The sequence below is a fragment of the Ursus arctos genome, unplaced genomic scaffold (genome assembly GCF_023065955.2).
Source record: "Ursus arctos isolate Adak ecotype North America unplaced genomic scaffold, UrsArc2.0 scaffold_6, whole genome shotgun sequence".
NCBI lineage: Eukaryota > Metazoa > Chordata > Mammalia > Carnivora > Ursidae > Ursus > Ursus arctos.
Window position 1 is genome coordinate 71,285,032 of NW_026623078.1, and position 26,322 is coordinate 71,311,353.

At 45.2% G+C, this 26,322-nt stretch overlaps 1 protein-coding gene across 2 annotated transcripts in view; it reads right to left on the reverse strand.

The window, feature by feature from the left end:
• Positions 1-1,349: 1,349 nt before the first annotated feature.
• TMEM65 (transmembrane protein 65) overlaps positions 1,350-26,322 on the reverse strand; it is a 105,390-nt gene continuing 80,417 nt past the window's right edge. The window contains exon 10 of one of the 2 annotated variants that reach the window (XM_057307825.1): positions 1,350-6,808. In XM_057307825.1, coding sequence (XP_057163808.1) covers positions 6,779-6,808 — 30 coding nt within the window. In that variant the 3' untranslated portion in view covers positions 1,350-6,778. The remainder of the gene's footprint in view (positions 6,809-26,322) is intronic. The other variant, XM_044382603.3, reaches the window with a different exon arrangement.

The following is a 26,322-nucleotide window of genomic DNA, read 5'->3' on the forward strand; positions in this document are numbered from 1 at the left end:
GCCAGGGCTCTTGTGTCCTTCTGTCCTGGCCCCCGATGCTCTGAGAGCCGATGGTGGAGGGGCCCTAACTCTCCCTACCCCGCCTTATTTCCGTCTTACCCCATTTCCCAAATCTGACCCTCCCATCAGAGCCCAGATCTAGGATTAGACAGTAGTGGTAGAAATTTTGTACATCTAGCCAAAAACCGCTGAATTTTAAATCCTGTATGTGGATTATATCTCAATTCTTTTAAATTAAAAGATGCAATTGCTAGCCGGAGAAATAGGCACAAAGACCTGCCTAAGACTGTAGCCGTGGTTAACATGGAGAAGACAAATTAATTGTAGGAGATTTTGAAGAACAGGAAGAAGCCAGATGTGATTAGAATTTTAGGACTGAAAATGAGGGAGGACAGCGGCGCCTTTAACCAAAAGAAGGGCAAGCAAGTCTGGGAGAGACCATAACCACCTCCGTGTAGGGTGTATGGAATTTGGGAGTTCAGAGGGACACACAGGTGCACGTGTGCATCGGGAAGCCAGAAAATCTGGTCTGGATTTCCGGGAAGGGTGAGGACTTGGGAACTACATAAACGCCATGGTCAATGACAAGATTGGATGTGCTCTGTCAAGACTTAGGAAAAGAAAAAAGAAACAGCAGAGTTTTTATACCTCCGATATTCTGAGTGTTTCTCTAAATTGGTGGGCTCCAATCCTTGTCAATGTATGAATTCTTTGGGTACGGTTGAATTGGTTAACGTTGTCTTTCTCCAAGTAGGGTTAAGGTTTTCTCTTCTTTGAGCAGATAAAGGACCAGTACTCGCCTTGAGCCCGGCCAGGTTTGGCTTTAGGCTTTGTTCCTGCTGATCTGTTGTGATCTTTCCCTTACTCCGAGGCAGAGTCATGACTCTAAGGGAATTGTTTGAGCGTGTAGCCCTTATCCCTAGGATTCCGGCCTCCTGGAGTCCTAACTGAAATCCTAGGGAGTTTTACCAAGGCCTCTTGGCTTTGGCGACTTGAACTCCATCGTCTATCTCCCCAGTACTGCTCAGTTGCTAAAACCTCTGCTCAGCACTTCAGCTTCCCTGCTGTTCCACTGCTCCGGGCATCCTGAAATCTCACTCCTCACTAGTGCAATTTAGGAGTTATCTGATGACTTCAGGAGTTTGCCTGCAGGGGTGCCTGGGTGGCTCAGGCATTAAGCATCTGCCTTCGGCTCAGGGAGTGGTCCTGGAGTTCTGGGATCGAGCCCCACGTTGGGCTCTTCCTCTGGGAGCCTGCTTCTTCCTCTCCCACTCCCCCTGCTTGTGTTCCCTCTCTTGCTGGCTGTGTCTCTCAAATGACTAAATAAAATCTTAAAAAAAAAAAAAAAAGGAGTTTGCCTGCATATTCGGGGGATCATTTATCTGAGGTTCCCTCCTCTCCGGCAGCCCCAAGTGCTGTGTCCTCTCTACAGTGAGGTGATGCTTTCTGACCAGGATTTACCCCCTGGCTGAGAATGACAAGTAGCCTCAGGTAATAATCTGAAGTGAATGGGGAGCTCATCTGACGTGCTGCCTTCTGCCAAGGATCGTGGCCCCTCTACTTCCTGGGCTGCCCCTCCCCCCAGCTTTCACATATATTTTAAATATTTTGCCCAGATAGTGTAATAGTTTAAGTGAGCCCGTTAATGCAACAGGCTACTCCACAAAACTAGCACTTTTCATTATGAAAATCAAAAGATAAATTAGGACTGGCCCTTGGCAGCCTATTTTGGGGAGCCAGAAGGGGAGCAGGCCGATGGAAGGAAACGAGAGCAAAGAGGAAAACCAGAGTATACAATCTCATGAAGGCCAAAAGAGAAAAGGGCCATGGAGTCGGCATTATCAAAAAGAAAAACAAAACAAAACAAAAAAAACCCAGCCATGGAAAGAAGGCTAAAATAAGGACATTGTCCTTGACAAGGAGCAGAAGGTCACGGGTATAGTATTTACCGATCGTTTATACTCATCAACCGGTAAGCTTTTTGGGGTGGGTGATGAGTTTTACAATTTGTATTTTTACCGAACAGTTCTGAACATTCAGCATATAGCTGTTCATGAATTATACGATAAGGAAAAGTTGTGAATGTTTGAAAGGTCTGTGCTTGAGAGAGGCTGGTGTAAAGCTGATAGAGCTGTCTGGCTCGGAGTGTCCTCTGAGGAAGGGCCGGGAGGTACTAATTTAGCAGAGGCCCCCCTGCCAGACTATTTATACCCACCAGCACATGTGCCAGGTGCCTGGCATTCAGTTCATGGCTCAGGAAGATGGGAAATAAATTTCATTTCAAGGATCCCAGCTCACAGGCGGAAAAAGAAGTCTGGCTTGTGCTTTCTCTCTCACCCTCCTGATGGCCACACAAATAACAGCCCCGCAGTGAAACAGAGGCCTGTGAGCACAGAGTTCAAGGACCCGGCTCTGGGTCTATGAGAAAGGTCGTTTTCTCTGCTTCATCTGTCAGACATTTTTTCCTTTGCATTGGAGTGAAAAGAATATCCTTGAGTTCACGTGGACCAGTCTGACAACTGGAAATTCCAAGCGTTGCAGGCTCGCACCCTGGTGGTTTCTCCGCCAGGGAGGAAAGCGCTCCCTGCTAAGCCCACCTCATCCTGCCCCTTCTCACCAGGCCCCCTCCCTTCTGGTAAGTATCGGGTCCATTTCTAGCCTGTATAGACAAGTCCACACAATAGTCTAACCCAACAGCACTTCACAGACCAACAAAGTCACAGACGAATGGAGCTGGAAGAGTCCCCATGGGCCCACCAGACATAGCAGAGGAACAGCGGCTTACTAGTTAAGTGTGTTAGCCCCGGGAGCTGGGTGCTCACATTCAGATCCTAGCTTTGCCACCTTTTACCCTTGTGACCTTGAGTAAACTGTGCAGCTTCTCTGTTTCAGTTTCCTCTTAGGAACAATAGGGATGATAAAAACACTTCCCTCGTAGAGCTGGTGTGAGGATAACACAGTCCCTGGCTACACCTGTGACGGCAGGAGAAAGCTCATCATAAACCGAACGACGCAATGTACATGCGCGGCGTGATGCGATGACCTTTATTGCTCTTCCTGGCACCTCCGTGTTTAGTTAACCCTTACTTGTGTGGATTTTAGGAGACACCACTGTTAGACTGCTCAGCTCGGTGCGGCTCAGCATCTGCACTGTGCTGGGTCAGAGGGTCAGAGGGGGCTCACCTGCCTGGGGGCGAGGAGCTGAAGCCCCCAAGTCACTGTGCTGCTGGAGGTAAGCTGTCCCAGAAGCAGCCAGCATCAGAGAAGGGCTCTGATTGGAGTGGCAGGCAGTCAGAAACAGTGCAGGGATGGAGACAGGCTCTCTGAGAAAGTTATCGCCACCCCACACAGCAGGAGAGAAGCAACTGCCACCTCATCTTCCAGCCCCGTGTACAGCGGATGATCAGTGACTCATCGCAAAGGGAATGTTTCTTTATGAGGATGCAATACTTCTGCATTAGGCTGATTACAGATTGTTCCTTGTCAGCCTAACAAGTGTGATCGTAGAGAGTCTGGCGTGCAAATGCACAAAGGACTTTGGAGTCTGACCCACCTGCGCCCCAACCCAGGCTCTGCCAGTGACCAGCTCTGTGACCTTGGGAAAGCTGCTTGGCTTCTCTGGTTCTGTTACCTTGCCTACAAAATGGGGATAATAAATTTAACTCCACCGGGTTACTGCTGAGAGTCAGAAGACTTGGCATACGTGGAATGCTGTGCGCCTACGGCACCAGGCTCAGAAGAAGCAAACAAGACAATGACCATGTCTCCCTCTTCCTTCCTAAGAGAATCACTATGTCTAGGTGCACACAGGTAGACCATTCAATTGCTCGTCAACCTATCCACCCCACTGCATCTCAGGTGTATCAGAGTTCCCAGAATGGAACTGTAGTTGCTCAGAACATAAAATAAATAAAACTCCGGGGTGTCTTGTTCTATAACATTAACAGTTCTATTGCTTTCATCACCAAAGCTCTAACACTTTGAATTTACCGACTTAGTCATGAAAAGGATGTTCATTACTTAAAAACAAAACAAAACAAAAAAACCCAACACAGACCTAGGTATGCTGTCACAAGGTAGCAAGAGATACTTTACCTGGAGCTATTTCAATAATTTCCTAAATTTAGAAATCCGCACAAACTTCTTTGGCCCAAGTTATCACATTTTGTATTTATTTTCATGTCGATGTTCCCTACTCAGCTGGGACTATGGACCACTGATCTTTGTACAGTCACTGCTTAATTTAGTATTTAGCACATAGGCAGAGCTAAGAAAATCTTCTTTTAAGTGAGCTCTGAATTGAGCTGTTCTTCCCACTTAAACTTTTTTTTTTTTTTAGGTCAAATTCAATACTACTCTCTCTATGATGGTTTACTATGACTCAGGATAAACAGTGTCATGCCCTTTACGTACCAAAAATAAAGTATCTGTTCACATGAACAACTCGTTAATAAAAGATGCTCATCAGAGATGTCAAAAGACCTCAGATTTTTCTGAAGTCTCTTCCTTCCATCTCTCTTACATGTTTCAATATAACCTTTCATGGAATCTTACCGTCTAATAATTAAAAACAGAACTAACAACAAAAGAGCTGTTGCCGTTTATTGAATGCTTACCATGTGCCTGTGTGAAGTGCTTTACATGGATTATCTGAATTCTTGCCGTAGCTTCATTACAGGGTCAAGGAGAAGGCAAACTGGATGCACTGGCCAGTCACCCAAGGTCACCCAGCTAGCAAGCCAACTTTCAGACCCAGGACTTTGTGCCACTGCACCTATGTGCCTCCAGGCACGGCATTTGGGCTTCCTGGGATCTATTCCACAGACTTCGCTTCCCACCTCAGTTTTTCCCTTCTGTGCACCTTCTGCTTCAGCTGGAGGCACTCCTGTTAACATACCCACTCTGCATTTGCCCAGCTCCGCCTCGGCTTAGGAGAGCCTGCTTCCTGGAATGCCTTTCCCACCTTCTCTGCACAGCCTATCCCGTTACCCTTTAAGACCCAGGCCAACCCCTGTCTCTTCCAGAAAACTTTCCCTGATACCCTCTGCCCACCATTAGCACACACCCCCAGCAGTTATCTTCTCTCCCTTCTCTGAACTGCCAGAGCATTTTATTGGCACTTCCTGTGGGCGCCCCACACCTTATCCCTGGTGTTTTGGCTTTGTGTGCAGAGGTCCCAACTCTCTCTCCTGGACACTGCTCACTTTGGAGGCAGAATCCACGCTGGATCCAGGTCAGGTGACTGTGGTGGAAGCCCCTCCCCTTGCAGCCCCAGGACTGGGGAGCTTTGTGTGAGGAGCTAAGGCACACAGATTCCCTTCCTGGCTTCTCTCACGGCCCCCTCCCCCCGACTTAATTGATTTAATGGGACTTTGTGGGATTCATCGATGAAGCATGAAATGGACCCACATGCTGCCGGAGCCACCCAATTAATCGAAGAACTAGCGAAAAATGAAAATGCTGGATAAGATCAAAATAAATAATTGCCAAATTAGTCACCATCTGTGTCTTGTTGTCAACAAACAGAGACTAGTCCTCCTCTCACTCCTCCCTGCTCAGATTGTACAGTGAGGTCTCAGCTGAAAGGCATGAGTAAGGAACTGAGGGTGTTCTGGAGATAGGATGTGCCCCTGAACTTACTTTGGGGAAATTCCATCAACCCAGTTGGTGTTTATTAGGCACCTACTACATACGTGACACTCTGCTGAGCACTGGAGATATAATGGTGACAAAGACTTTTCTGTCTGTGAGCTGAACAGGTGAGTAGGCTCATAAACAGATGGGAAGAACAAAGACTGGCAGCTTCATCTTGGTCATGTGGCCCCGGGGAGATCCTGTCACTGTTTTCAGCCTCAGTGTCTTCACCTGTGAGATGGGCTGATGCCAGGCTGGAGAGGGGGAAGTGAGATGACATTGATGCAAAGAACTGGCTCACGCTGTGTGCTTCGTGATCGGTCACTCCCTTCCACCTCTCTCTCGGGAGCTGAGCCAGGGGTGTAATCCCTCCCTCAACACAATGAATGGAGGATTACATACATAGTTGAGGGAAACAAGTCCATGATGGAGACCTCACATAATTGCCTTCCGGAAGAAACACAGAGCTAAATGAGTTTTATTTTCTTCACAAATTTCCTGGTGAAATGCATCATTTCCCATGAGCCTCAGATGGCACCCCCTCCAAACTAAGATATCTTCGAAAGTACCTAAGATCCACATCTTCGTTTCTCCATCTCTATAGCAGAAGACATAATATTCACCTCCCAGGGTCCTTGTGAGAAAAAATGAGATAACTCATATATCTGTGCAATAAATGTTTACTGAGTGCCCGGGACGTGCCAGCACTGTTCACGCTTCTGGGGTCACAGCAGTGAACAGAACAGATTTTTAACAAAATCCCCGTCCCTCTAGTGGGCAAGACAAGGGAACAAATATCGACATAAATTATACAGTATGTCAGGTGCTGAGATGCATGCCAAGCATTTGGTACAAAGCATGACTTATAACAAGTGCTCAGGTTTATGGGGATGGAAAGAAGAGTAATTTACCAAAACAAGTCGGCTTCTTCAAGGTCAGGCTAAAAGATGTTGTGGGTGAGCAGTAGAGGAGGATCTTAGCCCCCACAATTACTTAACCCTATGTCATCCTTTCGAAGAAAACATCCCTGGGCTTCTCAGTGCTTGGAAGAGTCAATGACATTTTTCCTGTATACTTGAGAACAGCAATGGAAATGATTTTCTCCCTCAGTCATCCCTGTTTCCAATTTACTTCCGTATTTGACTCAGTGGTCCAAAGTATCTCCAAGACTTTCCTGTATGAAAAATGAAATTATGTTGGCAAAATGGATATATTCCGTGGCATTTTGTTTCCTGAGGCAGAAAGAAATGATTCAACTTAGATGTTGGTCACTGTCCTTGGGACGAGATTCAGTGTAAACGCTCAGAGGCAGCTGACTGAAACCAGAACATCTACCCCTGGAACAAGGTAACAGACTTTAATTCTGCATCTGAAAAAGCCAAGAGTTGGCACACACATTTCCAATGAAAAAGTCTCACCGAGGGACATAAGGCTGCTTGACCACAAGCTCGAGTCATCAGATGAAAAGCATGAAGTGGACATGCTTTCCACCTCTACTCCCAATGATGAGCACCCCAGAAACAGTGGTGGGGTGACTTTGAGCAATAATGCAGCAAATCTCTGGGTTCCTGAGGGCTGAGACCACATTTTAATGCCCTTTGGAGCCCTAACAACTTCCAGAGTGTCAGGTTCATTATAGGCGTGCTGGTGACCACTCATTTGCCTCTCCTGATCGGTCCTACACCCTGCTCCACCCTGCTCCGCCCAGCTCTGGGCCCCGAGAGACTGACTTTCATGTTCTTAGTCAAAGTGCTCTCTTGCCATCTGACTTCTGGTTGAGTTTGATCAGTAGCGATATTAGGGTGTTTATTCCCTAATGCTCTCCTTGAGGGGTGGCTGGGGGTTTATGGTGTCCATTAGGGGTCATTTCTCCTGTCAGGGCACCTTATCCACATCTCTCTCTCTCTTTGGGTTCCAGTAACAGCTTCTTCGCCTTGCATTTCAGGCTTAGGAACGGTAAGAGCTCCCTACGGGTACTCAGCCCAAGCCGCTTGCACTATCCCTCCATCAATTTTCTTAAACACTATTCTAAATTTCAAGATCAACTCATTTATTAAAGGCTCCTTAAAATATCCAGTGGGAACTTGCCATTAGTTCCCTTCCAGGAGCCCAGCTGATAGAGAATGTGAATAATAAATGTTTGCAAAATGAATTAATTGGTTAATGGACTCAAATAGTATTATCCTGTTCACATATCCATATAGCATTATAATCCAGACCAAAGAACCAAAACCCATCTGATGATTAAAATTATCTGGAGAACTTTTAAAATAAATATTCTCAGGCTTATCTCAGAGAAATCTAGAGATTGAGTCTTGGAAATGTCTGTGTGTAGCTTTAGGGATCTCCAGGGGAATCTGATGATCAGATGGCATAAGAACCTCTGATCTAGATGGCTCCCTCAGAATCCCTGACCATCCTAGAACCAGACTCTCTTAAAGACTCTCACCACCTACACCGACTCTGCTCATGGCTGGTTCCTAGAATAACTGGGTCCAGGAGAAAAAAGAACTTGTAATCCTTTATGATACTTCTCTCTTCGGTCAGGAGAGGGGAAGGGGGTGGAGAAGAGATAGGGAAGAATTTTCACCATGAGTAGCAACTGGTTATCCAAATAAATGCTGAAAGAAAAGGATTACTTTAGCTATTAGTTGAACAGTTCTTCTACCTAGAGAACCCCATTTCAAAGAATCACTAATAATAATCACTAAGAACATGATCTTAGGAATCTGCTTATTTGAGTCCTGGCTCTACTGCACAACAACTATTTGTGGGCCAAACACACAGCCTTTCTGAGCCCCACTGTCCACATCTCTAATACTTATCTACCCATTCATTCATCTTCCAACCCATCACCCCACCCATCTACTTACTCATCCATCACCTAACCCACCCACTCATCCATTCATCCATCTACCTACATTTCCAACAAACCATCCCTCCATCTATCCATTCACCCATCCAACCAAATCATCCAGCCATGGTCTACAATGTTTAATGGCATCATTAGAACAGATTATCTTTATGAACCTTTACAACCTAGGAGTCTGTAATTCCATAAAAATCAATAGGCAAAGGATGATTATATACGAAATGAACTATAGCCTCAGCAAGCCCTCAAAAAACTCACATCTAGTAGAGGAGATCAAAAGATAAACATACACACAACTAGAGCAGAAGGCAGAAGATGAAAAGAGCCTCAGGGTGGTGTGAGCGGCAGCATAAAGGATGGGGCTGGTTGAAGGTAGAATGGTCTGATCCACACAGAGGAAGGCAGCCCTACCTGTTTCTGAAATATGTTGCATCAGTATTGTGGATTTGAGGGGCACCAAAAACCAGAATCTACCCCCTGCAATAGCCAGTGTCATGCTTCAAATTGCTACCCTCTTTTGCACAAGCGTATCTGCTTCTGAGTGGTCCCCATTAAAGGCACATATTGCCTGGGAAATACATCCATCAGTACCTATCTACAGGACTAGCAATCCCATCATCCGTAATTCCAGGATCTTTTTTCATAAACCTGAAATCTGGGCATGTGACAAGCACACATGGAGACAAATAAAATGTCTATTTGGAATCCGAGCTGCCTTGGAAAAGCTGCCTCGTATAGATGCTCTGGCCATAGACTGGCTGAGCCTGAGAGATCAGGAATTTGGTTTGGGGGAGCCTGAGGAATTTGGTTTTCACCTCCATCCTGAAGAACTGCTGGGCAAAGAGCATTCAGTAGAAAGCAAGGGGCACCGAAACAGTAGTAAGGAACAAAATCAAATGAGAACAGGAAGAGAGAAGAGGGAACTTGGGGAATAGTAGGCAATCCTGAGAAGTCCCCTTATCTCCACCCACAATGAACTTGAGTTCCTTCCCAATTTTTTTCCCACCTGGCTTTCAGTAAGGGAATCTGCCAGACCAGCGTGCACCTGAGGCAGGAGTTTGGGGGCCTGGGAGAAGGCTGGGACCCCTCAGTGCTTCCCGTTCTTACCCCTCGCTCTCCTTCTTCAGAGGAGCAGAGCTCCTGCCCAGGCAGTGGAGATTCCACACTCCTGGCAGGACCTCTGGGAAGTGGTTTCTCATTGGGGGGGATGTGGCCATTAGAGAGCATTTCCTGAGATGCAGCTATGCAAGGAGGGAAACTCTTGTTTCTGTGAGTTTCACTATTTTAGATACTTCTTATTAACTAAAGCCCATCTCTTGAGTCATTCTCCATTCTTACAAGTCAAATGCTGCTATTCACCCTTCTAGGGATCCTACAACACTTGAGTTTTACCTCTTACTTGGCGTTTAATTAACTTTCCATATGTTATTTTCTTATGTATATGAATCTCTCCCTCCCCCTCCAACCTTATTGCAAACAGAAAAGTAGGACCTCATCTATATGGTGTAGCTTTCATTGTTAAGACATCAGGCTTTACCTGGGACTGTATTAGATTATCATTAACATGTAGGTAATATAGAAAGCTATGCTGTTTTAAAGTTCTTCAAGATTCATAGGTCTATCTTATGGATATAAGACATAAGACCGAGTGGATCAGAAATACCTTAGTAAAAGGTAAATTTTGTTATTCTCCTCTTAAAGTCAAACTGCTGAAGTAAATAAACTAAATTAAACTAAAAGGGCCTCAGAAGTCATCCAGTTTAGTGCCCCCATTTTACAGACAAGATAATATCATTTCAAATTCGTCACCCCTCCAGTTACCAAGCTGCAAATATAGTGATAGTTCTGGGCCCTTCTCTCCTAACCCTTGCCCTGACAAGATTCAGTCAATGGAGCCCAGGGCATACTCAGGGCATGACAGAACACCAGGTTCTCATCAAACCCAGGAGATGGTGGCAACTCTTCCATTCCCCTTGGCCCCTCCAGGGAGAAGACCCTCAACTCCTACAGACTTGCATTTTTTCCTCTTCTGCGTCCAAATCAGTCATTTTAAGAAAAGGGGAAAGGAAACCACTTGTCATTTCTGGGATTAGTCATACACACCAGTTCAGTGTCAAAGCAAATCACAAGCCCCCAGCTTAAGACTTCCTTTTTTGCAAGATGGATGGGAAGGGAGAGTTGATGAGTGTCCATCCTAGAAGAACTTAGCAGGAAAGTTATCAGGGAGAGAGAAGGGCTACCTACCCAAGATGTCATCTTGAAGCCCAGGGTGGCTGCTCTGAAAGGTTAAAACCAATGGCAGACACTTTGGGTGGGGCTGGCACAGGGGAGACTTGGGGAGATCAGGAATAATACTGCAGTAAATATGGCCAGAGTCCCATATGAAAGTCCAGTCCAGCCATGGGTGCTGAGATACACTAGCCTCAGTTCTAGAAGCAAATATTTTCAATTATGGCATTGTCACTGAGGAGTGAAAAGTGTCACACTTCTATTCTGTTCATAGAATGAAATCCAGGATGTATAATGAGAAAGACTCGACTTGCACAGTGTTTGCTCAACCTCCATTGTCTTATTAGGCTCTCATGACTGGGACTTAAGACAGGGATTATGATGCCCATTTAAGAGTGAGGACATTGAAGCACAGAAGGGTGTAGTGCCTTTCCCACTTTAAGCAGGTGGTTGGGGCAGATCAGGGACTCAGACCCAGGCCTTCTGTCTCCCTGGTTTAGGAATCTTTCTCTATACTGAGAAACAAGATATCACAAAGCCAGTGGGTCCTTCAGAGGACCAGAGGGGCCTCCATCTGACAGCACAGTACCCCAGCACAGCAACAGAAGCCCTGCAAACATACCCACACACATACACAATCTCAGCTGAGAAGAGGGGCTGTGGGGCTCTCTCCTGGTGGATGTCTCCCCTTGATGCCCCCTGGGGGTTACCTTTCTCCTATTCAGCTTCTTGTGACCACCCCAATATTATCCCCCTTTGCCTTAAAACTCAGGCCCAAGGTGACGAACAACTCTTTTCTTCTTTCCCCAAAGCGCAGCTGAGACAGCCAGACATTTCTGCATTGGGTGGTTATAAATAGTGACCAGAGAATTGTGACCCACAGTGAAAACAGTATCACAATTGCCACATTTCCAAAGGAGAAGTTTGGGACAGAGAGAGCTACAGACTCACCCCCACAAGTCCAAAGCCTCCTCCGAGGCACCTGATTTCCAGAAGCTTGTCTCCAGGTCGGTCAACAGTGCCCAACTGCTGATGTAATCAGTATCTGCACCTGTGAAGTGAGACCACCAACCCTGACCACTCTCCCTGTGAAAATCAAGGAAACGCTACCAGATGGGACACAACTGAGACATCTTCAAGTCTGATCAAATCTAGGGCTGTTTCTTTTTGTTGGTTTATGTTTATTTTTCTCCTTAATCATTGCTCTTGGACACAGTTCATCATATGGGTCAGGAGAGACATGTCCAGAACCTCAGAAGGGATCTTCCAGAAGAAAGAGAGCTTGATGGTTTCAAGGAGAGGCTGGCAGGGAGCAGGACTTCCTTCTCCTGCACTTGTAGCTCTCCTACCAAGGCAAATCATTTGATGTACTCCAAATTCAAGTTTAGGAAAGAAAAGGCCCACATCCACCTGTCAGGTTTGCCTGCCAGCAACAGATGGCAGCCTCAAGCCTCCTTCCCCTTCACTTGGGGGTGTGGGGTGAGTGGCAGGGGGTGCCCTGGCTGAGGAGGTCTTTCAAAGACCTCCAGAAGGTCTGCCCTTCAATGGGTTTACCTAAAAAGGGTCTTATCCCCTCTCTAGGTACATGCCTGCTAGAACCATGCTCTCCCTCCCTCATTGGCCCTCATCAACTCCAGATCCAGGTATGTGAGTCTCTGCACTGGGGACTCTCCCCCTGTGAACCCTCCTAGCACTTGGACCTCGAAAGGAACCCAGAATAGACAGAGTATGAGAGCTCAGTAAACATTTATTTGTTGGCTCTTTGAATGCATGAATGTGAGTCTAAAATCTTGTCAGGTCCTGATTTTACTGCCATGTATTTAACAGGTACTAGGAAAGAGTCAATTGGGCAAGGTTTTCATTAAATCGTGGTAGCTACATGCTTAAAAATATCTATTGTGTACCAAGTGCTTTACAGACATTACTTCTGGAGACAATCATGAAAGGTAGATGCTCACATCCCCATTTCACAGACAATGAAAGTGGAACATGGGAGATTAAGTATCTCAATACTCAGTTACTGATTGATTGCAACTTTACCTCTGGCTCAATCTGGAAGACCAGCCCCCTTCTTTCTGGCCAACTGCCTGCCCACTAATGTGGCTCGCAGCCATTTTACTTCTGTATCCCACCCCACCTGTCATCACCATTCCAGAAAAAGCGTTTGAGGCACCTCAATGAGCAACAGGTCCTACAGATCTTTCTCTATCTAGGATTCTCTGTTTAACAAGATCATCTGCCTGGGGGTGAAAACCTATCACCACTATTTGCTCAACCAACAAGCAGCAATTCAACTTCACAATGTGCCAAGCACAGGTACTACGGAGAGATATTTACAAGACACCTTGGGCAGTTACTCTACAAAGGGCCTAGTTAAAGAGACAAAAATAACACACTTAACAAAAACTGATCTCGTAAAAAGACAGCATTTAATTATTTGCCACATCACAAATTCTGTGGTGCCTTCAATGCCTAGCCCACATCCTTGCACGTCCTCACTGCTGACAAAACATTCACTGACTATAGATTTGAGTATCAGAAATTGCTAGACGTTATCCACAGCCAAATCGGGGGAATAAAGACATCAAAGAAATGGGGTAAGTCCATTCTTTGACCAAAGAGCAAGGAAGTGATGAAAACAATCCTTGGAGGGTTTTTTTTTTTTTTTAATTAATATAGTTCTGAGGCAATTCTGAAAGAAGACTTCCCACTGAGTCTCGAGCACTTGATACATCACTAAAACAGGGGCTTCCATTCCCAGATTTATTTGAGAAGGAAATATTACCTAGATTCATAAACTTGGGGGTTCTTGTTTAAAATAATAAAATCATGCTATTTTATTACTGAATCAGGGTAATTTTTTTAAAGATTTTTATTTATTTGAGAGAGAGAGAAAAATCACAGAAGGAGAGGGAGAAGCAGACTCCCTGCTGAGCAGAGAGCCTGATGCGGGGCTCAATCCCAGGATCCTGAGATCATGACCTGAGCAGATGCCTAACTGACTGAGCCACCCAGCTGTCCCCTGAATCAGGGTAATTTTTCACCTTTATACAGAAGAATCTGTGTAGAAAACAGGCTACATGTATTCAGAATGTATTCTTTCCGGGGCATCTGGCTGACTCTTGATCTCGGGGTCGTGAGTTTAAGCCCCATGTTGGACGCGGAGTTTACTTAAAAAAAAATGACAAATAGGTAAATAAATGAATGTTTTATATCTGTATCTGGGGGGAAATAAGACTGTTGATACCCAATAAGACAGACACGTGTAAGACACTGGTCACAGTGTGCTCCTCCAAGTTTGGAAATATTTTTTGAATGCGGCAAAGATTATTCTCTCCCCTCTCACTTGTAGAAATGACTGCTTCCATGTTAGTGGAGAGCTTTGGGGGGCTCGATGAGGCTTATTTGTATGTGTGTGTGTGTTTGTTTAAAGAAGACTGCGTTCTGAAAGGTCTAAAAACCAAGGCCAGAATTGCCCATGCCCAGGCGCCTGTCTCCGGAACCCCGCTCAAGTCCACGTCAGAACTCCCCCACTTAGGCGACTACTGGCATCATCTCAAGCACTTGCGGAGCTCCCGGTGCCCAACCCACAGCCCAGTGCAATTACATCAGAGTCTCTAGGGAGGGACCCAGGCACAGGCATGTTTTCAGGCTCCCCGGGCAACTGCCATGTGCATCCCAGGCTGAGACGCCCGCGGCGTCAGTTGTCCCCCTGACACCCAGGGTTGTGGCAGGGTGCTGGGCCATCAAGATTCAACAGCGGCCAGCATCACACCATCACCTGGTAGCGGGGGGGGGGGGGGGCAGGGGGTAGCATCCCAGGCTCTGCAGACGCCCCCCCTGCCCCGCATGTGAATCCCACCTCCGTTACAATTCTAGTTATGGGACCAAAGGCAGGAGCAGAATGATGACTATTTCTGTGCCTCCATTTCCTCCTCTGTAAAATGGGGATTAAACCTTCTTGGGGGTCACTGTGAGCATTAAACAAGGTGATGTGTATAAGGCACATGGTGAGCACTCGGTATCATGATTTTTGAGATCTCAGTGTTCCATCCCCGAGTTAAGGGGGGAGGAGGTCATGAAGTGAAGAGTGTCTGCTGACCAGGGAGGAATGAGCTCTTACTTCTCTTTCTTTTCTCTTCTCTCCAATAACCTGCACCCGAGCATTTGGGTTGGGGCACAGAAAAGCTTATATACCTTGTCCCAGCTGCAAACTGGTCTTTAAAGAATGCCTCAAGGGGCAGAGGGCAGAGGGCAGAGTCTCTAGGTGGTGGAGAAGGAGAAAGCCGCCCCTGGGAGATGTGCCCCGCGCCCTGGACTTCTAAGGAGCTTTTGTCATTCTCGAGGGGAGCTGGGGGCATCTGACGCTGGACCCTGAAGGGGGGAAGGCAGGGAGGGCATCTCTGACTTCGTGCCCTTTTATGTGCAGAAAGTCCCCATGAGCAGAGTTCAGGAACAGGAAGGACAGATTCTCATGACTCCAGCTTCCTTCTTTCTGAGAACCATAGATTCTGAATCACAGTAAAAGCTCTATGATTCAGATTTTATACTGAGATAAGAAAGGTCCCACTAACACAGTAATCTTTGAGCTTAAGCAGAAGTCCCTTATATTTGAACACACTTTAATTCCAGCTACTAGCCAACAAATCACAGGCCACTCCTCATTGGAAGAGGATCAGTCTGGTAAGCCCGATGCTTGGTGTGCTTTACTTCACAGCATGTCCGACTGAGGCTCATGGAAGAGAAGCAACCTGCCAGGGTCACTCAGCTTGCAAATGGTGGATTGCAAAGACTGGGGTTTCCCAGGGACTCCCAAACCTGAGCACGCATCAGGATTGACCAGCGGGCTTGTTAAACAGATTGCTCGGCCCCATCTGCAGACTTTCTGACTCAAGAAGTTTGGCATAGGGCTCAGGAATGTGCATTTGTAACAAGTTCCCAGGGGGTGATGATGCTACGGATACTGATGCCAATGCTACTGGTCCGGGGAACCAGAGCTTGAGAACACCTGCTTTATGGCAACCGTGTCAGTTACTTAAACCTCAGCTATGAAGAAAAGGGAAGAGTCCTTAGGAAGAACTCTTTAAAAGGTTGTTAGGTTTCCCTACTCATCCACATACAGCCTTGTCAACACCATTGTTTATCAAGCAGATGTATTCTTCAGACACAGATTTCTGCTTGGTCCAAATCTAATCACACCCTCCAGGCAGCTAAGGGTGGAAGACTTAGGCCTCACTAACACCCTCCCCCCATACCCAGTGTGGGCGGCTTGGTTCCCTGAGGCCCTTCCTTGGGCCAGGTAAGGAAAAATCCAGGAAAAGGAGAATAAACCAGCTCACATTACAATTAGGGCACTCTCAACCTCTGCAAGAGAGCTTGGCAACCACTGAAGCTTGATTACAATTTGTGGCCATTAACACAAGCTGGGCCCCAGGTGAACTCAGAAAGCCCTTTCGCTGATGTTTGTCTGGTTTCCTAGCAACCCAAACGTGGAGGAACAGACGTAAAAACAAAAGGTTCTAGGAGGTCATCCCCCGCTGCCTGCCCCCACCAGGTATCGGAAGAGATTTCTGCAGAATTCAAAGAGTTTTGCCTGCCAGCATGAGTAAGATCTGTGATCCCAATCCACAGGCTGAACATAAAGGCAGAGACTAATTACCGCAGTGCCCATCACAATTAAAGCCAGACAAAGCACAGCTCTCAGTGTTGCAGCATAACTGTGAGCTGCTGGCAGAAAGACACTGTGCAATAGTCAGAAATAAAAGCAGCATTTGAAAGTGTAAGGCTCTGAGAAATATATGTCATGGCATTTCTTAGAAGTGATTGCCACCTACCCAATAGTATGAACAGAGCTAAATGGCAAGAAATGCTCTCTATCCCAGGGAGGTTTCTAGTCCATCAGATGACATTGGAAAGTGTGATGTTCGGAGAGAAAGAGTGTGGGCCTTGGAGTCAGTCCTGAGTTCAAGTCCCAGATTGGCCACTTATCAGCAGAATGGCCTGGGATATGTCACCTATCAGCAAGTTCCTTTGGCTCTACCACCAAAAAATGTCCCAAATCTGTTTCTCTCCTCTCCACTGCTGCCCACCACACACAAGCCACCCTCACCTCTAGTCTGGCTGACCGCACTTACCTACTAACCAGCCTCCCTGCTTCCACAGTCGCCTACGAACGGTTCATTCTCCACTCAACAGCTAAAATAATCTTTGAAATGTAATTGTAATAAAACATGCATAAGTTTTCCATCTTAACCATTTTTAAGTTGTGTTAAGAATATTTACATTGTTGTGCAGCCAGTCTCTAGACTTTCATCTTGCAAAACTATAACCTCGTATCTGTGAAACAATTCCCCACTTGCCACTCCCCTAGTCCCTGGCAACCACCATTTTGCTTTCTTTCTCTATGGTTTGACTACTGTAGAAGCCTCATGTGAACGGTATCCTTAGTCTTTGTCTTTTTGTGATTGGCCTCTTATACTTAGTATAATGTAATCAAGGTCCATCCATGCGTAGCATGTGTCAGAACATTCTTCCCTTTTAAGGCTGAATAACATTCCATTGTATGTGTACACCACATTTTGTTCATTCTTTCATCTTTCAATGGAAATTCGCATTTCTTCTACCTCTTAGCTATTGTGAATAATGCTACTATGAACAGGGTATATAGATATCTCAAGATCCTGCTTTCAATTCTTTTGGGTACTTACCCAAAAGTGGCATTGCTGGATCATGTGATTTTTTAAAAAAGATTTTATTTATTTACTGAGAGAGAAAGAGAGAGCACACATGTATGTGCATGAGCAGGGTGAGGGACAGAGGGAGAGAGAGAGAGAGAATCCCAGGCAGACTCCTTGTGGAATACAGAGCCCGATGTAGGGCTGGATCCCAAAACCCTAAGACCATGACCTGGGCTGAAATCAAGAGTTGGATGCTTAACTGACTGAGCCACCCAGGAACCCTGATCACATGGTAACTCTATTTTTAATTTTTTAAGGAACTACCATACTGTTTTCCACAGTGGTTGCAGCATTTTATATTCACACCAACAGCATAGAATGATCTTTTAAGACCTCAGCACAATTGACATTTTAGTCCGGATATCTATTTGTTGTGTGTATATGTGAGGAGAGGGCTGCTTTTTGCCATGCAAAACCCTTAGCTGTATCTCTGGTCTCTACTCACTAGATGCCAGTTGCACCTGCTCTCCCAATTGTGACAACCAAAAATGTCTCCAGACATTGCCAAATGTTTCCTATGGACAAAATCACCCCTGGTTGAGGACCACTGAATTAGATCATGGCTCTCCCTAGCTTAAGCCCCTTTAAAGTCTTCCCATCACACTTAGGCTAAAATCTAAGTCCTCCCACGGCCAACAAAGTCCTCAAGACCTGCCCTGCCCACTTCTATAAGCTCATCTCCTCCCATCTCCCAGCTCAATGGGCCTCACCATGGTGACCATCCTTGGTCCCTTGAACACAACAGGTTTATTCTTGCCTCAGGGCCTTTGCACTTACTGTTCCCATAGCCTGTTGTTTCCAGGTCTCTATTGTTCACATCTCAACTCAAATGTCACCTCCTCAGGAAAGTGTTCCTCGACCATCCAGTCCAAGCAGCCACTCTCTGGAAAACCTCAACCACAGGATTTTGAGCCTTAAGACCCTGAGAAATATATGTCTGTAAGTCACGGCATTTTTTTTTTTACAAGACAATGCTGTAGTTGTTTTCTTCATTGCCTTTATCACCATCTAAAACCATTTTGTTCATTTTTTTTGTTTATAATCTGTAGGATAAAAATATAATCTATCAACCAAATTTGGACATTTTGAGAGTTAAAGGGCAAGCTAAAAATAATGAACAGGTGTTATGATCCCAGACTAAGCAGGGAGTTACGGTAGCCCTAATTACCCATCTTCTAGACTAGGACGTGATCTCCATGGGAACAGTTCTGTGAGAAATTCTGTTTTGTTCACAATTTGTGCCAAGCACCTACCACACACGGTAGGTGATTGGTAAATACTGCCGAATGAATGTCAAAACCTTCTGATCTCAATTACTTCAACTATGACAATGGGTGTGATAACTATGACAGCCTCAAGACTGGGGTGAGGAGTAAACGATATCACAAATGTGTCATCAGATTCTCAATAAAACGCTTACTTCCTTCTCTGCTATTTTCATAGAAAAGTAAGGCTTTAGAACTGAAGAGAACTTAGTCCCTGGAAGTCGAATTCCAGAACTGGAGGTGACAATCTCATCCAGTGTTTCTCAATCCTGTGGCCTAACATGAAAATGACCTAGTGTGTGTCTGAACACCAAAGCCCAAGCTCCACTTCAAGCCAAAAGAAATGAAAGCTCTGGAGGTTTGGCTCAGGCAGGTGGTGGTTTTTAAAGTTTCTTGGGGAATTCTGATGCACAGTGAGGGCTGAGGTCCCGGGTCAGGTCAACCCCACTAATTTCACAGATGAGGAATCAGGCTCTGGACAGAGACCTGCCCAAGGTTATACACTCTCCGTGGCAGGTCTCCTGGCTCCTAGTCAGTCCTCTGTCCACCCTGTCAAATGGCTTCCTACCAGACCCTTAGTTTTCCAGACCTGGAAAGATCCTGAAGATGTTCTATGGGAGGACCTACACTTGCTAATGAGCCCCAGTCATCTGCAGGATCGAAGAGCTGAGTTCAAGGCCAGTTAAGGTCCTCATCAGATAATCATGCCTACCTCAAAGCAATCAGCATGGGCACCAAGGTGGTCAGTCCCCATTTGCCTCTCCAGACACTCTTTGCCCTCGACACCTCCCCAGTGTCCAGGGACGCTGACCTTCAAGCACTGAGTTACCCTGGCTCCTGTGGCTTCTAATTCGACTCAGCCAATGGGTGGCACCAGCAGGAGATCAGCTGACCAGAGGAGAGCCTGAAAATGAAGCTAACCTCACTGGACTCCATGAGGATGACCTGAGCAGATGAATCCAGTGCCGCTAGATGACTACACTATGGTCACATGGTCAGAACATAATAAATATCCTTCCCTTCTGACACACAACAAGACATGGGTAAAATCTGTCTAGTGCTTAGAGGAAGAAGCAGAGATTAGCCTATATTTATAGCAAAGATTCATTTAGTTAAACAGAACAGCAAAAAACAAAAGTAAAAAGTCAGCATTGTTCTCCTTTCCCTGTGTTTGTTGTTCTTGTTAATTATACCTTCCTTCTCCAGTGCAGGGCCAACTTTGTTTTTCTTTTCCTAATCTGATTACTTTATAAACAACATTCAGAACTTTTTACAATCTCTTGTGGGGCTTTCAAAAGTGTTCCTGTACTTAGAGAAACACTTTTTCCACTGTTGAGAATGTGATTTTCCTGGGCTAATGAACTGGAGCTGGACTCCAAGGAAAAGGAAGTGATGTGTTCCCAGCTTCCCAAACTTGACCACCAGCCTGGGGTAGCCATCAAGAGTGTGGTGGCCTCTTCTCAGAAGTGCCTGGAGCTATCTCAGACAATCCTGTTGGGATTTTCTGACCTGCAGTCTACTCTGTGGGTCATACCCAAATCATGCTCCTTGGATACCCAACAGGCCCCTGGTTTGACCTGAGCAGACAGATTTGACAAGGCCATAGCAGTAAGTGGAGTAGGAAGTAAACAGACTGGCCTGCTCTGGGGTCGACTCACTACTACTGTGCGTTGCTGGACATGTCACTGAAGTTCCTCATGCCTCAGTTTACTCATGTATACAGTTGGAATAGTAATCATGTTTACTGCAAGGATGAGTGGTAGATAGTAAACTCTGATTTGGCTTTCTGGCCCTGTGAGGAAGGAAGGGGATTTGTGGGGATTGGAAATAATGAATGTCAAGTTCTTGGCACATAGTAGGTGATCGATGAATAATTGTTATTACTTCATAGGGTTTTGTAGGTGTTCAGTATCATAATGTGTAAAAATAACCAGTTGATGACACATAGTAGGGGTTCAATAAATGGTACAATGTATTTGAAAGCAGGTCTAAGAATCTCTATAAAGAAAGCTCAAAAGTAACTCACTGTTTTGAGAATGAGTGGGATTATTCTAATACCTTTTTTACTCCTGGACAACATCCTCTGGGGCCAACTTCTCCTCATCAAAAAGATAAGCTGGGCCCCTGACAGATACAGTTAAGAGTGATGGCAATAACCCCTGTCATGAAAGTTAAATTTTTTCCTAGCTATAGAAAATGTGGAACTCCACTTTTCAAACCTTATTTTAAATGCCATTAGTTGAAAGTTGGAGTGCAAAGCTGGAAGCAAAGTTCTGTAGCCTTGATTTGCAGACTGTTGTAGTCTTTATATTTTTCCTTGTAGAGATGTTACTTTCTGGAGCACAGCACTAAGAGGCAAGAGGTTGGGGGCTTAGGGCCCTACCATTAGCCAATCGTGTGATGTTGGGGCCCTGGTCTCTCATCTGTCAAGCAGGAGGGTTGGGTTAGATTGTAAATGTGTGGTTTCCATTTTCCCAAAAACGTTGATATGGTTGGATGTCAACCAATGGTTATATTACTGATAATGACATCCTTGAGTAAGTGAGGTGGGAGGGATGGAGGCTAAGTCTCCCCACAGAGCAAGGAAAGAGACTCCTTTCCCCTTGGTTGGCTGATAGTGTGTAGGGTATGGGGGAGGATTGGGGTTGTGGTGGCAGCAAATGGCTTTGAGGGAGTGATCACCTGGGGCAAATGCTGAAGACAGAGGTCAAATAAGATGAGCACAGACTGGCAATGGATTTAGTGATGTAGTGTCACTGGTGACCTTGACAAGAACCTTTCTGGTGAAGGGGTGGAGATAAAAGCCTACTGAAAGGGGACTGGAATGAGAGGAATTAAAGATGGTTAAACACCCTTTGGAGGAGTTTTGCTGTCAACCTAGAAAACAATTGCTCACAGTAAAATAGAGGAGCTACGTAAACACTTCGGAGAGTGCCTGTCGTGATGGAATGCTGAAATATGTTAGCCAGGATTGTGGTTCTCTGTTTTCTCATCTGACCCTCACCACATACCTGAGAGGTCCAGAGGTCAAGCTTTATCTAAGTTTGACATGAGAAAACTGAGGCAGATAAGTAGGGGAACTTAGTCAAGGTCTCACATTCAGTTCCTTGTTTTATCCACCCATGTCACACATGTCAGTTGAGTGCCTGGGAGGACACAGGTCACTAAAAAGTGGACCTAGGAGCCAGGTCTCCCAGTTAACAGATCTGTACTCTTTCCAGGATATTAGGGAAAGTTCTTAAAATGTTTAAACTTATTTTTACTACTAAATGTGTGAGTCACAAATCATCCAGGCAACTCAATACCTTGACCTCTCAAAGAACTACCACACAATTTAGTAATTCCACCTCTAGATACTTGCCCAAGGAAAATGAAAACACTAATTTGAAAAGATATGTGTACCTCTATATTAATTGCAGCATTATTTAGAATAGCCAAGATATGGAAGCAACCTCTGTCCACTGATAGATAGTTGGATAAAGAAGAGGTGATATATAAACTTACAATGGAATATTATTCAGGCATAAAAATGGATGACATCTTGCCATTTATGACAAAATAGATGGACCTAGAGGTTATTATGCTAAGTGAAATAAGTCAGACAGAGGAAGACAAATACTGTATGATTTCACTTAATAAATGGAATCTGAAAAAAAAAAAAACCCAGAAGAATAAACAAAACAAAACAGAAACAGACTCACTGATACAGAGGACAAACTGATGGTTGCCAGAGAAGAGAGAGGTAGGGAGATGGATAAAATAGATAAAATTAAGAGGTACAATCTTCCAGTTATAAATAAGACACAGGGATGTAATGTACACCATAAGGAATATAGTCAACAATATTGTAACAACTTTGTATGGTGACAGATGGTAACTAGATATCCTGGTGACCATTTCATAATGTACATAAATATTGAATCACTATATTGTATACCTGAAACTAATATAATATTGTATGTCAATTATTCTTCAATAAAAAAATAATAAAACTTACAAAATAAAATGAAAAAAAAAAAAGAGACTGACCACCTTTTTCATGGGAAGCCACCACAACCATGTCCATACTATGCTTTTGGGCGCTAGAAACCCATCAAAATTGGCCTCTTGACAGAGACTCCAAAGAAAGAGGTTAATTAGTGATTATTTGCGGGGTTTTGTTTAGATACAAGAAAAGTTATCCCTTGGAAATGGAGCTAAAATTCTTAGGGCCTCAGCCATCTATCACTGTCAAACAGGCAGGATTTAAATCAATTGCTTAGCGCCGAGAAGTTTAAAGATCCGAGTGTAATCCATCTCTTTGCGCTTTATTACCAATGTTCCTTTTCTCAACCTCTTGAGTAATCTAATTTCTCCAACCAAGGAAATTGAATGTAGAATCAGAGAAGGGACACCAATTACTCCTCCTGCCTACTGCCACTGTCACCATGACACTGTCTGCAAGAAGAGGGAAACTGTTTCAAAGGCAATCCTTGCTTACTGAGTCCAGGAAGCCTTAAAGCTTTCTTTACCGCCCATCCCCACCAAGGTCCCTTTTCTGACATGGAAGAGAACAGCCAGAGATGAGGATGGCCTGCCTGGCTACTGGCAAAACAGGCCCAGGCCCTGCCTTCCAGAACTTTCCACAGTAGCCCATAGCCCAGTGGTTAACTCTGTGGCTATGGAATGGGCCAAGCTACAGGCTAAATCCCAGAGCTGACATCTACTTTTGGTTTGACTGTGGGTCCTGGGTCTCAATTAAAACCCACCTCAACAGGTTGTACAGATTCAAGGTAATATGTGGTGTATAAACCCTTAGCATAGTTCCAGCGTTCAATAATTCATGTAATAATTATTAATATTCTTGCTTTTACACAGATCACAAAAAAGGAGGACTAATCCAACAAACACCGTTTAATTATCTATCACTGGTTAAATATATATCACCTCAGTTTAACTTCCCACACTAGCCAGGGTAGGCAGGGTAGCCGGATGGTGCTGTCTTGGATGGGCAGCCCTCTGGGGCCAGCGGCCCTGTGAATTCAATATGGACTCTCTAGTTCAGTGATACAGTCTGTCCCTCTGCCCTCTTCCATTTGTTTGCCTTGGTCTGATGGTCACAAGGTGCAGATGCCTTGCTACAGTATTTGTAAAGTCCTCAGACTCTGTCCCATCACATTCCTCCGGACGGGTCTGACTTAGATTCAAGGGCCCAGCCTGGAGGCCAAGGTATTATATTTCCTGGTGAGCCACTGTTGTGACTCTGGTTAGATTTCTGTCTGGCATACTTCAGTCCACCTTCTGGCAAACATTCACTCCTCCCTACAATGCTTCAGGTGCTCTATGGGGGAAACTGTGTCCCCCTAAAATGAGTATGTTGAAACGCTAAACCCCAGTACTTCAAAATGTGACTATATTTGGAGATAGGGTCTTGAAAGAGGTGATTCAGTTAAAATGAAGCTATTAGGGTGGGCCCTCATCCAATTCCGACTGGTGTCGGTATAAGAAGAGGAAATTTGGACACAGAAGGACCCCAGGGATGTAAGTGCACAGAGGAAAAGCCATGTGGGGCCCTGTGAGAAGGCTGTCGGCAAGCCAAGGAGAGAGGCTGCAGAAGAAATCAACCCTGTAGGTACCTTGAGCTCAGACTTCCAGCCTCTAGAACTGTGAGAAAATTAATTCCTGTTGCTTAAGCCGCTCTCCCCCGCAGTCTGTGGTACTTTGTTATAGCAGCTGGAACTGACTAATACACACCATTTGTATTTCTCAACAGGCAGATGCTTCTGCATCATATCACAAGTTAAAATAAACCCTGTGTACTCATTTTTATGGCGGCTTTGGGAAATTGTCTCCAGCCAATGATATTCAAGCTGTCACTTGACAATGCAAAAGAGGGAAGAGCCACAGCACTTGAGAGCATACTTTTCTTACAGTCTATCATTCTTCCTGAAGAGACCCCCTGGCTCCCAAAGGTGAGGCTGGAGCAGACAGTTACTTCTTGTTCACATTTCAGCTTCTTCCCATGCTAGGATTCTTCCATACATTCAGTTTTAGGCACATCACTGGAATGTTCCTCTCATGAATATGCACTAAAGCACTCATAAAAGGAATTCACAGTTTCTAGTCCCAGTTCCTACACTGAGCAAAATGTTTCACATCTGAGGCACTTCCGTGGGGAGTTCCACAATATAGCTGTCACCTCCAAATACAAACTATATTTTAAGCTCCCTAGATGTGCCAGAGCCCCCCTATGCCACATATTGCATTGAACAACCTGGGGAGAGGGGACAATTGCATAGACTCTAATGTTAATAGCACATTCTACAGTTGTGCAGTGCACAGCCTATACAGCTGTATAAAGTGGCCCTGGAAGAAACTATGTCTCATAAAATTCATCTCCCTTCCAGCCTCATGCTGTGTGACTAAAATGCCCTTTATAAATATTATCAATTTGCTGACATTTCTAAGTGAAGTATTCTCCTCCAAAAAGAAAAGTCACCAAGGTAAGAAAAAGGCTCTGGTGAATATTAGATAAATACCACAGCTCCTTGGATCACACTGTGTCTTCTCTGGACAATGGGAATTACCCAACAGAGATAAAATGACCTGATACACAGTTATCTCTGGGAAGAGAAGAGACTTGGTGCTGCGTGAGGTTCTGATGTTCCTCCTTCAGTCCACATGTTTGAGCATTACCCTAAAATCACCTTCAGCCTTTCATTGTTTACACTTAATAATGACTTTGTTCTGGGGCGCCTGGGTGGCTCAGTCGGTTAAGCGTCTGCCTTAGGCTCAGGTCATGATCCAGGGATCCTGGGATTGAGCTCTGCATCAGGCTTCTTGCTCAGTGGAGAGCCTGCTTCTCCCTCTCCCTCTCCTGCTCCCCCTGCTTGTGCTCTCTCACTCTGTCAAATAAATAAATAAAATCTTTAAAAACAAATAATGACTTTGTTCTCCTCTTATTTCTATTTTCATTAGGAACCTCTAAGTACATCCACACTTATTTATTGGTTGACTAATGGTTGCCTTGTTCCTTAGAGCCTGGCTCTTACCAGATGAGCTGGTAAGAATGCATTGACAGGGCTGTGAGCAGGTGAGGTCTCAGAGGGAAGCACACACCTCAGGCTTACCAGGCATGCACCACTTGGAGATTGAGACACAAGTAAGAATGTCTGCTTGTTGGTTAAGATGGCATGCACCTGCCAACTAAGCCCAGGTACCCACTTCGGCACGTCTCAACTGTCTTTCCCTACCCACCAAATACATGGACATCAAAACTGCAATCAGAGGTTTGCTAGATCAGTGGGGATGCCGAGTTGTGTAGACTGATCCGTGAGATAATACATCTACCCAGAAACAGGAATGGTGATGCCTCTGGGGCAGCAGACACTCTCCACCGGACAGTGTTTGAAAAGCACAGCGACTCCTGGCTCTTTGAGGATTTTCTTTGTTCTATTCTTCAGCCTTACTCTCCCCCTTGGTTCCCACAATTTTTCACCAAACCATAAATTACAAGTGAATGGGTATCTGCTATGTGGGTTCCAAAGACTCCTGCTTGGTCTCCTTAGGATCAGGTCACCTGATTACGGTTTCTTACCGTTCCAGA